General features: G+C 45.0%; 1 protein-coding gene and 1 non-coding gene across 2 annotated transcripts in view; one reads left to right on the forward strand and one right to left on the reverse strand.

The window, feature by feature from the left end:
* Positions 1-6,622, forward strand: part of CAPN11 (calpain 11) — a 38,968-nt gene extending 32,346 nt beyond the window's left edge. Inside the window, exon 22 of the mRNA XM_061624817.1 lies at positions 3,205-6,622. Within this exon, the coding sequence (XP_061480801.1) occupies positions 3,205-3,231 (27 nt within the window). The 3' untranslated portion in view covers positions 3,232-6,622. The remainder of the gene's footprint in view (positions 1-3,204) is intronic.
* On the reverse strand, positions 400-470 carry TRNAV-UAC (transfer RNA valine (anticodon UAC)). Its single transcript has one exon. It is a non-coding gene; the product is annotated as a tRNA-Val (tRNA).
* Positions 6,623-12,695: the final 6,073 nt, after the last annotated feature.

A 12,695-nucleotide genomic window follows, 5' to 3' on the forward strand; every position in this document is an offset into this window, starting at 1 on the left:
TTTTACAGAGTAACCAGCATGAAGGCATGTCCCTACCCAAAGGCCATTACAATCTGAAATTTAAGACAGGGAATGTCTTAGACAAATAAAAGGAAAGATCTGCCTTTGGGTGTGGATGTTCAAAGAAGCAAAGTCTGTGCACATAGGCATCTATGTGAGCTAGAACCCTGCACAATCGGGGCTCCAGGTTGTGTTGAAGCGTATGCACATAGATGTCCATGCTCAGTGCATGGATGTCACAGGGCAGGCATCTTCACAACATTGCCAGTCTGTTGCCCCTTTTAACACATAAGAACATAGAAAGCTGCCTTATACTTCATCAGACGCATTGGTCCATCTAGCTCAGTAATGTCTACACTGACTGGCAACGGCTCTCCAGGGATCATTCCCAGCCCGACCTGGAGATGCCAGGGCTTGAACCTGGGACCTTCTGCATGTAAAGCAGATGCTCTACCACTGAGCTATGGCCCTTCCACATAGAGCTCCTGTCATGTGTGCAAATTGTGAATGGGACTTAATGGATTTCATTAATGGGAAAGGTGGGCCCCGAGGAGAAATGTGAAGGAGGGGGGAGAGAGTGGTTGCCTGGAATACTTGTTTTAGGAAGGTGTTCCAGGTGTAATGGGAGAAAAATGACTCCATTCTAAGGGAGCAACAGGTCTTCCTTTGGCTGAGGGTGGCAGAGCTAGAGAAGGGAGTTAAAGAGAGCACTGCCATGGAGGTCTTTGACATCACAGAATCAAAGAATAGTGGAGGTAGAAGGGGCCTCTAAGGCCATTGAGTTCAACCCCCTGCTGAACTTAAAGCATACTCAACAGGTGGCTGTCCAGCTGCCTCTTGAAGACCTCCAGTATCGGAGAGCCCACCACCTCCCTAGGTCATTGGTTCCATTATTGCACTGCTCTAACAGCTAGGAAGTTTTTTCTGATGTTCAGCCGAAATCTGGCTTCCTGTAACTTGAGCCCATTATTCCATGTCCTACACTCTGGGTAGATTGAGAAGAGATCCTGGCCCTCCTCTGTGTGACAGCCTTTCAAGTACTTGAAGAGTGCTATCATATCTCCCCTCAGTCTTTTCTTCTCGAGGCTAAACATGCCCAGTTCTTTCAGTCTCTCCTCATAGGGCTTTGTTTCCAGTCACCTGATTGTCCTTGTTGCCCTCCTCTGGACCTGTTCCAGTTTGTCTGCATCCTTCTTAAAGTGCAGTGCCCAAAACTGAATGCAGTACTCAAGATAAGGCCTAACCTGTGCCAAATAGAGGGGAATAAGCCTAAGGAATGGATGAGCCACCAGTATATGAATTTAAGGAGGGGTGTCACATAGTTTGGATGATGGGACAGATGAATAACTTTGGTAGCAGAACTCTTGAAAGAGGTGAGAAGGCTGACAGCAAAAGGCTAGAGAGGAAGAACTGCAGTAGTGTAGCCAGGGAGAGGAGAGGAAGGACCATATTTTCACCACATTGTGTGAAGAGAACTGACATATTTTGGTGGTGGATTGAAAATGGAGAGTGAAGGAAGAATCAACTATAATGGCCAAGGCCTCAGACCTGATTAATTGGGTGGTTGGTGGCATTTTCAGATACAGAGAGTGTATGAGGATGGGAAGACTCAGGAGAAAAACTAGGTTTTGTCTTGGAGGTACCGTGTGTGAAATGGCAATTAACCATCCACGTAGAAACGCCGTACAGCTGGAGATGTGGGACTGAATGTAGGGGGAAGATCTGAGATAGAGAGGCAGAGCTGGATATTGGTGTATAGACCATGAAGGCTGTCCATTAGGGCAAGTGGAGCAGTGCCCCACCAACTGCCCTCAGTCAGCCCCTACCTGCTTGCCTTCTTACTTGCAACCAGTTGGGGTTGCTCTGCCTGACATTGGCTCTTAATCCAGCTACTTTTGGTCTCTCTGCCTTCCGCCCTACCAGTCCCAGTGAAAATCAGGCACCACTATGTATAAGTGGTACTGAAATCTCCTCCTTGATCAGGGCCAGAGTGCAGAGACAAAATAGTAGAGGGCTAGGAGCGGATTTCTGTGGCACCCCAACAGAGGAGAGGAAAGGAGAAGAAAAAACACTGAACTGAGTGATTAGATAGATAGGAAGAGAACTAGCTAAGGGCAGAGTTTTCTGTCGAATGCAAAGTTTTCTGCAAAGGAACACAGAAGTGGAAGTCTACTAGGGCATAGGCCTCTGGATGAGCTGCGAAGTGGAGCAGCTGTTTCCACCATTACACACAATAGCAGGTATAGACATACCCTTAATGGGAAGATTGCCATAGACTTTGACCCATTGCCAGAATATTGTGGCACAGGCTGAGATTATATTATATCACAGCCAGAAAAACACCTAAGAGACTAAAGGCAGACAACGGTTTTAAAGACATCTGAAAGTGCTTTAGAGAGTTTATTTGCTTTCTGTGGTTTCTGTATGCCTCTTTGGTCCCCGTCACCTCTTGTCAAACAGGCTTTACAGATTTTTTTTTTTAAAGAATAACCTGCAAACTCCGTTCACCAGAGATGAAGGCAGGATGGGAGTATGGGAGTCTTTAACTCTTTAACTCCTCTTTGTGGGGCGATCTCCATCGGTCTCCATCCACTTTTTAAAAAGTGGATCACTTCAGGATCTGAATTCCGCTTGCCATACCAAAATGTGGCAAAAAAACTTAAGAAGAGCCCTGCTGGATCTGGCCAAAGCCCCAGCTAGCCCAGCTTTCTGTTCTCTCAGTGGCCAACCAGATGCCCATGGGAAGCCCACAATTGGGGCATGAGCACAACAGCGCAATTTGAAATAACTTCACCACATCATACCTGGGTCAGCCTAGGGCTGACCCTACCATTAGACAGAGCGAGGCAACCACCTCAGGCAGCTAATAAATACTGGCTGTTCCTCTTCAGCCCATTAGCTATACCCTTCTGTTGGAGGCCCGGTTTGTACCCCCACAACTAGTGTGCTGTCCTCAGATGGGGTTTGAGGGCATTACCCATTGGCAATATAGAAGTAAGATTCAGCTGCCGGCACAGTAGACTTCTGCATGTGGAATGTGGGGGGATGGGGAACAACCATCTTGTTCTTTGTTTCAGTTAGCAAAATGTCTTGGGCAGGCCCTGAGTAAGACTGAGCGGGGGGACAGTTTGTGGCTCAGCTCCTTTTCTACCGTCTGTGGGTCCCCTCACAAATGCACTCACTCTTCCTTTCCTTCCTTCACAGTGGCTGATGTTCACCATGTGCGGCTAGAGCAGAGATGGGACTTCGCCGGGACGACCCTCTTGGGCTGGGCTTCCCCAAGTGCCTCCCTTATGTCAGGCTGATGGACGTAGGACAGCCCATCATCCCTATTCCTCCCTTTCACCTCCCCATTGCTGAGCCCAGAGACTGCTTCATTTCCCCCCCCCTTGACCCATGGACACAACCAGTACCCTGAGATTTCAGCTCCCTCTCATCACTTATTGGGGATCCAAAAGCTCCAGTGGGAGCAGGGCAAAGAGGAAGCAGCTCTTACCCTGCTGTGAGAGCGGCTGTGATGACGACAGACTCTCAGAAGATTGGGGAAGTGAGAGAAAGCCACGGATGCATGTTGGGTCACTGCATGTAGGCTTTAGTGTAGCTGCATACTTATCTGGAGGGCTGCCCTCACAGTTATTGAAGAGGCGGGGATGGGGTTGTGTTGCTTCCTCTCACAGTTTGGCCTCTTCCTTCTCACTGGCTGCTGCTGATTTTGATCTTGCATGGAAACTTCACCTGCTCTCTGCCCTCCTAGTGCTGCAAGATCCACTTTGCTTTTCTCTAGTCAATCCGGTGGCAGGATGGAAAAGGATCTGCATCTTTAATTGAACTCTCCAAGAGTCTTTTCTAAAGCAATGGAGTGGCCTCCAGAGCTAGTGCCAGAGGAGTGATGAGGTCAGGGATTGGCCAAGACACGCGTGAGCCTCAGTCCTCAAGAGTGCTGCCATGCTCGCTTTGCTCAGAGCAACCGCAAAAGCGTAGGGACATAGGCAGGTGTCTTATCCTGAGTCAGCCCAATGGTCCCTCTTGTTCAGTATTTCTACACTGGCTGTCAGCAGCTCTTCAGGGTTTCAGATGGGATATTCTTAACCCTATTTGGAGATGCCAGGGATTGAACCTGGACCTTTCTGCATGCAGAGCAGAGGCTTCCTACCGCTGAGCTGCAGCCTTTATGTATTAGTGCTGAGAGAGTTATCTGTTGGCACCCCCAGCCTGAGTTAAAGGACTGCTCTGATAGCCCCTTATACAGCAAAGCACCCCCCAAAATCCTGCAGGCAAAACAAATGGCCCTGGCACTTGTGCCAAGAATGGGGAGCCATGTGTGTGTGTGTGAGGTTCTCTTTCTTCTTTGATTGGGAAATGGTAGACATGCAAGCTGCTAGAGCAGGTTCGACTAAAGAGGGAGAGTACAGGTTGCAGTGCTAGGTTTTGGAAGCCCTTTTGGCTATAAAAGCAGCATGCAGTCTCAGTATGAGTGGGCATGCTGGCAAAAAAATAAAAGGAAAAGAGGGTTTCAGGTAACGTCGTATTTCTCCAAATACCTAGAGTATTAAAGTTCTTGTATCATTAGTACCCTGTATTCAGAATAGTAATTCAGGCTTTTGAAAGCTAAATCATCAAAACAGGATAGTATTGCAACTGTGGCCATGCTTTCTCAGTCTTTCAGTCTCATTGTTCCATGTTTATTTCCAGAAGCGTTTGGATAAGACCTTTTTTTAAATTAAAAATATAGATACATATACAATTTTTGAAAAAAGTAAAGCTGAAGAGTTCAAGATTCAGAGAGGATCCTGCAGGCCACCTGAAGTGTCTCATGAACTGTATGCAGTCACCACCTACTGGATGGCAGTACCTAGCGATTCAGAATGCGGGTTTCTGGCTCTGGAACCTTTTCTCGCTCTGTGCAACTGTTGACAGCACTTTCTACAGGGCTCAGTGAAAGGGCTGGGAGTACCTAATGCTGTTGTAAGCATGGACTTGCCTGATCACTGCAAGCCTCCTGCTGTAAGCACTCTGGACTTTTTGTACAAGAGTAGGAATAGTTTAAAAACGATGATAATTACACAGGTTAGCATAATCAAAGGGTAAGGTCCCTCTTCCAAGTACTGTACCCATGTCTGCCTCTGACTTCCTCTGTGGCCTTAGCGAAGTCCTTTTTCTGCTTTTAGCATTTCATTTCATCTGAGTGGAATAGTGGATATAAATGGGATGGCATCTTAATGCTAAACGGCTATAGTGTAGTTGAATGTAGCACTATTCCTTTCATGCTATACCCCTCCATCAGGACAGCTAATTTGCAGTTCCAGCCCTCTTACAAGCCCTCCCACTTTGTACTGTAGGCAGCTGCTGCAGAATTGGCTTTCTCTGGAAGTGTGGATTACTGTCTCATTTTGGGGTAGCTAACAGAATAACTGCCAACCTTTGGTGCTACTCTAACATGGATTAGAATATCCACTCCCCCTTAAAATGTGGCTTAGAAAAAGGGGGGGGCTTATGTTGTAGTCAAGTTCTGTGAGGACAAAAGGGAGATTTTAAAAGCCAGAATTATTCGCCTCTGTAGGAAAATCACTACTGTCACTAGGAGGCAGCAACTGCAGTGTCTGACATCATTGGTAAGGAGGTTATTCCTTTGATTTACAGGTGCAAAGGCATAACTCTACCTGGCTCCCAAAAAAAGGGTTCTGAATTCTGTGTCCCAAGCTGAACCATACAGGTTAAGAAAATGTGGATTTGCTCTGCATAAATTCTATTTCAAGGGTTCAGATTTTCAGAGGACAGGGTCCCAGAGCAAGATGGGAGGCAAAGGCTGCCAGCGAAGAACAACCTGAGTGCTGGGTTTTGCATAGCCACTCTGGGCTGGGGACAAATGTCTCTGATAGCAGGATACAGAGGTTTGTGTGCTGAAGCCTCCGCAGTTGTTAGAAGCTTTACTCTGCCAGTGCATTCCCAGGTTTCCCATATCTATGTTCAAAACTTGCCAGAAGAAAACTGAAGAGTTTCAGGATGCCAAATTCACATGCTGGATTCCACACTTATGCAGCGAAATTGCAGATGCGGAGAATACACATACCAGCCTTGGACATGCTGCTTATTCCTTTATCTTTTGGAGATAGATAGAAAGGCAGGGTTTCTTTTAGCAGTATGTTCAAACCAGCTACGCTCAATGGAAAGGAGATGCTTAGAAGAGCTGCTGTAGTAAAATTAGACTTTTCAAAAGGGAGCAGTAGTGAATAGGATTCTACTGGTCTCTTATGTACTCACAATCTTTCCTGTCTATATTATTCTGTTTTCTCCCATGTGGACATTCTAGCTTCTGGGTAAATTTTGTTCTTGACTCCATTCTTCAGAGCTTTCGTGTGGCATATCCCCCTGCCCATCACCAACCTGACCACTTCATGGCTCTTGTCTGTATCCAGGCTGGTAGTGGCCTTAGTGTTTTACTGCAGGGCCCCACAACCTCCTGCTGCCTTAGAACCCTTGCGGAACATGGCTGCCATGATAACCACTTCAGCTCAGATAGCAGAGCTGCCTCCTCAGCCCGAATTGCAACATATGTGAAATAATAAATGAGATATATCTCAAAGTACTTTTGTGCTTTTGTGATGGTATGGTTAAAAAACTATTATAGGTAAATTCACCTATTGGGGCTTTTTTTGGCCCAAAGGCAGTATAAATCATTTATTAAGGACAACTTTCAACCATCATCTATAGAGTACTTTTTAAAACAAATATTGACAATAGTGTATGGAAGTGTTGCAACATACATTAGGCAACAAAAAAAATTAAATGCCTGAAGTCTAAAGAGAGTTTTTCCAGCCTATAAAAAATGTCTTGTGTTTCATCCAGTTTCCTTCTGTGCAGCAGCATTAGATCTTTGAAGAGATAGGTATTTATCCGAAATATTTGGTACATGGTCCAATAGTAGTAAAATAGATAAATTCTGAAACTTTTTGTGTTTTGTATGTAAAGTATACCTTCCACTGCAAAGTATGCACAACGCAGTTGTAACTGCTGTTCCAAGATCAGATATACCACTTTGCTAATATTCAATACCTAGCATCTTGATAATGGATAAATATCTTTTATTTAGCAACATTTATATAAATAAAGTCCCTAAATAGTTTACATAAAATAGTATAAAGTATTTATTAAAAATAGGTACAATAAAATTGCATGTCTGCGTAGGCTTCCCTAAACAAAAAACCAGCAAGCATCAAAAACAATACAATGAAGGTGTGTGCCTAATATTAACGGTTAAGGAGTTTCAGAGAATAGGTTCTACCGCACTAGATGATTTATCAGTATGGAATAAACATTGTGCATCACATGAGCCATGTGAGGTTACAGGGGTAATTTTCACTCCTTTCAGCAGAATGAAAAAAGCTGCTGAGGTAGGACAAGCGGAAGATGAGGCAGTGGAACAATGTCTGTCTGTACACAGGGATGGGGACTTTGGCCCTCCAGATGTTACTGAACGACAACTGCCATCATCATTGGCCATGCTTGCAAGGGCTAGTTGAAGTTGTAGTTCAGCAGCATCTGGAGGGCTAAAGGTTCTCCACACCTGCTTTACCAGAAGGTAAAGACTTTTTTTTAGCATAGCCCACGTCAACTTTTCTTGGCATTAGTATTTTTATCCAGAAACCACTAGGTGGCAGAATAGTTCTTTCTCCACAGACTTGCTAAATTCCAGTCTTATGCTACCTGCCAGTTCTATGATCTGCAAACATGTTGCCAGTGGGCTGAAGTCCAGTAAAGTTGTCCTGCTGGCTTAAACTGTGGAAGAAGCCTGTATTACAGCCTTTCCCATTCAGTGTGCCTCCAGATGTTGTTGGACCACAATTCCCATCTTTCCTGACCATTGGCAATGCTGGCTGAGGCTGATGGGAGTTGTGGTCCAACAACATCTGGAGTCACACTGGTTGGGAAAGGCTGCTGTATTGGAAGAGCTAACGAACAAGGGGGTTGACCCAAGAAAGGCAGGGAAGGGCTTGCCACACCAATCACAGCTTAACACCATATAATTCAGTCATACAACCCCTAAAAGTACATTGAGAAGAAGAAGTGGGACTGTGAGAGGAATTTTGCTACCTTTTATTCCCTTGGCCACCTTTTATTTCCCCCCCTTGTTTCTATACAGTTTGGAGACCAAATATTGTGGTAGAAGAAGTGCCCCAAGGCTGGTGTGCCCTAGTTTTGTGAGTTGGAGCCTTACTGCCCAATATACATGCAGACGTCCTGATTGTACCTTGAGCTCAACTGCTGCCTTAGTTTTGCATTTCTAACCTGACAAAGCCTGTGTGGCGTAATGGTTAGAGTGTTGGACTATGACCTGGGAGACCAGGGTTCGAATCCCCACACAGCCATGAAGCTCACTGGGTGACCTTGGGCCAGTCGCTGCTTCTCAGCCTCAGAGGAAGGCAATGGTAAACCCCCTCTGAATACCACTTACCATTAAAACCCTATTCAGAGGGTCCCCATAAGTCGGAATCGACTTGAAGGCAGTCCATTTTCAGCCTGCCAAAGGGAGACTTTTGCATGATGATGATGATGATTTATTACACTTGTTAGTTGCTTTATACAAAAAAAAGTCTCAAAGTAACTTCAGATAAAACAACAGATAAAAACCATTAAAATCAGAAAATTTCAAACAAGGTACACTACAAAATACCTAAAATGCTCATCTAGTAACATAACAGTATTTTTTATTAAGCAACGGAAACAATGTTCTCCTTTAGTATCATTGCAATGCTAGCCCTGATTCAGCAATAGTAGCTTCATACCAGTATAATGTGCACATTATGATTTGGCAAAGGGCAGCTCCAGACTCCATATTTTGCGGCAGGGATTCAAGCATATACTAAGAAAGTTGGGTTTGCACAATTAAAGTGGAATGAAATGCTCTGTTGCCTTAGCACAACAAATCACTTTCTGTGGTTAGGAAAATGACAGGAAAACGCACTGAAAAGTGGGAAATGAATTAATCATTAGCAGGAAGATGTATAAACACCGTGGAAGCAAATCAGGATGAATGCTCATCATTTAACTTCCCCAGAACCAAATCAGAATGAATACACACTGAAGACTGGATATAACCTAACCTGTGTGTAAGTTTTGGGCAAGCAAATCAGGATGAATGCTCAGTAAATAGGTTGTCTGGAAGAGCTATCCCCCATTCAAATCTCACCTCTGCCATGAACTCATGCGGTCTTAAAGCAAGCCGCCTGGCATTGTTGGTTTCAGTCTCTCAATTTGGAATATGGGGGACAATAACATTGTCTTGCTTTACATAGTTGTGGTAAGGACTGCAAGTATATAACTACTTTGAACATGTGAAAGCACTATATAAAAGTAAAGTAGTAGTAGTAATAATGTCACATGCTCTATTCCCATACACAGTCAATGGAATAATTGCCCTGGGCTTCTGATCTAGACAATTTCACTTTTTTAAAAGACAAATTTTATCAAAAGGGGGTTGTTGAGAGGGAAAGTTTGCCTTTTTTCTTCTAAAAGGGATGAGCAGGTGAATATTTGTTTATAAAAATTTCTACCCCACCAATCATTATAGATGATTTGAGGGTGGAGAATAATATAAAATACAATAGCTAGAAATTTTTAAAAAACCAATAAAAATTACAATACAGTATATTGTTAGAGTGTTGGACTATGACCTGGGAGACCAGGGTTCGAATCCCCACAGAGCCATGAAGGTCACTGGGTGACCTTGGGCCAGTCACTGCCTCTCAGCCTCAGAGGAAGGCAATGGTAAACCACCTCTGAATACCTCTTACCATGAAAACCCTATTCAGAGGGTCACCATAAGTCGGGATCGGCTTGAAGGCAGTCCATTTCCATTTTCATATTGTCCATTTCTCCCAGTGGAGACCAATAAGAAGATAGATAACATTGGTAACACCAAACTTCAGGGGATGGGGAGGATATTCCAGAGCTGGGCCAAGAAGCTCCTCTGACCTCATTTGAGGATGGTATACCCAAGAGAGCCTACATCTGGGTGGGACAACATTAGAAGAGGTACTTCTTCAAGTAATCAGGTCCTGAGGCAGTCAGGGCTTTATATGTCAAAACTAACACCTTGATTTGGATTTGGCTACAAACAGGCAGCCTGTGCAGGTCTTTAAGAACTGGTGAAGCATGGTCCCATGCAGAAAGACCCATCAAAACTGGCATTTTGCACCAGCTGCAGTCTTCAAGGGTAGTCCCATGTATAGTGAGTTACACTAGTCCAAATGTCATGCTCCATGACTGTTGCCCAACTAACATTTATTTTAGCAAATGTATACCCTGCCTTTGACACACACACATACATACACCCTGATACCCAAGGCAGGTACCAATATACAATACCAAAACACTATGGAACTATTACAATTTAGATGTGTTTTAAATTTGTATATTTGTTTTTAATGTTTTTAGTTACTGTAAACCGCCCAGAGAGCTTCGGCTATGGGGCGGTATGTATATAAATAAACAAACAAACAAACAAATCAATAAAACAGGCTAAGAAGTAGACAGTAGATAAGGTGCCAAATCACTCATCCAAACAAAGTTAAAATGTCTACTGAAGTCAATGTTTTCAAAAGATGATGAAACCTCAGGAAAGAGTGTGCCTCTCCCCAGGATAGACAGTTCTGTAATCTGGGCATAGCCAGAGAAATATGTAGCTAGGCACAGTTTTCCATATACTAAATCAGAAATAATTTATAAACAGATCCAAAATTGCTTTGGGCTTAGAATCCCTCCCATGTCCCAGTGCAGTAAGTATCCCACAGGCATCTGTGACCAGGGCTCATGTGAGACATGACTGAGCCCTTGGGCACCAGCCTGCTCTGGGCCCATGGCACCTGTCTGCACAACCCACCTACCTGTCCCATCGCATCGCATGAATGCCGTGTGCACTGTGCATGCATGCATGCTGTCAACCAAGTTGTCGGCAGGGGCTTCCCCTTGCCATCAACCAAGATGTTAGCAGGGGCATCAGCCCCTTAGGGAAGCCGCTGATATCTTGGTTGCTAGCAGGCATGTGCACACAGCAATGGGAGAGGTAATGGGTGTGTATGAGGGCTTATTGAAGCCCATACGTTCTGTATGGGGGGGATGCCAGGGAGCTCCTTCTCTACAATCTGTGGCAGGGTCAAAAATCAACACTGCCGCAGATCAAGGAATGGGAGTGCTATCCTCCCACCCTAAGGAGGGCCCTTTGGGGGCCCTCTGAGCCACAGGGGCCCTTGGCCAAGGCCCAATCTGGCTGCCCTCTGGCACCGGCCCTACCTGTGACAATCATACAAAAAATATACACATGTCCATTGTACTGTGCTAGTCACATTTCCAGGCACTAGGGTAGCCTTAATAACAGCTTGGGTGTGAATAAGAAGACCTCAACAGGACACACAAATACTAATGTGAGGGTTTTAGAAAAGGCCAGCTCTACAATATGACCTCTATGTCTCTCTGAAAACCTATTGCCTGAGGATACAGAACAGGAGGATTTTATCATTCCTGGCCCAGAGAAGGGATTTCAGCAGGAGATCTAGAGGAAGGAAAAACTTTATCCTGTATGTTAGGAACCGAATGGTTGTGTGTGGTGTGTTGGTGGTGCACCAGAAATGTGAATTTAAAAAATTCAATCTTGCCTCACTTGTTGCAGGAAACGAGCTGTTAACAGTCACTCCAAGCATTGATTTTAATGGAGAAGAAGCTAGCACTTAATACCCTTCAGCTTTACAAGCCCTTGTGGAACACCGGCAGACACTTTCTGTGCTCCTTTGGCAGGGAGTGCTGATCTCACTAGGCGGGCCCAGCTGAGAAGCCCTGTGCCAAGACTCCCAACAAGAGGAGATGTTGTTCTTTTCCACCTGGCCGTGGCCTCTCTGCAGCTCCATAGTCAGGGTGCTGCTTGATGAAGACTAGTGGGAGCTCTGGGAAAATGACGTTTTTTCTCAGAAGCCTCAGGATTAGCACAAAGGGCAAGGAAGCAAAGAGAATGTGGCAGTTCCGGCATGCTGGGCTTGGGAGAGAGGACCACACAAGGCCCTTGCCGGTGGGTAGCCTTTGTAGGAGGCCAAAGTTCCTTCCTGTGTTTTTAGGCAAGCCGTGACTCACAGCTGGATAGAAAAAGCTTCCAGGGAACTCACAGGAATGAAGCAGGCACTCATGTTGATCAAACCAGGGTTCTTCTGTGCTTCGCTGAATTGTATTACTCCTGACCTGGTTTCTCATATATATTCAACCACCCCACACCTGGACTTGAAGGGGGCAGTGGGGGCAGTGGCAGTCGAGACAGCAATTTCCAGGAGAAGCCCTTCATGTAAAGCTGTTCCCCATATACGCTGATAACAAAAAATATTATATTGTAAATCACTTTGGGATCCCTCATGGGAAGCAATTCATAAAGTAATAATAGCAGTGTAGTGGGAAATTCAGAAGTTCAAAGTCCCTTCATGACAGTCACACCATGCTCCCTTTTCCACTTTCCCTCATCACTCTTGCTCTCTGTGGCCACACTCATTACAACAGGCTTCCCTAGGAGTCAATCAGTATGAAAGGGGAGGCTGTGTGTTAGCTACTGAACAGAGTCTTCTCAGTGGCTGACACCTCCTTTCACTCTGATTGGCTCCAATCAGCATGAAATGACAAGGACTCATCTCAGTGACTAACATTCTCCCCTTTCATGCTGA

The sequence above is a fragment of the Rhineura floridana genome, chromosome 4 (genome assembly GCF_030035675.1).
Source record: "Rhineura floridana isolate rRhiFlo1 chromosome 4, rRhiFlo1.hap2, whole genome shotgun sequence".
Lineage (NCBI taxonomy): Eukaryota > Metazoa > Chordata > Lepidosauria > Squamata > Rhineuridae > Rhineura > Rhineura floridana.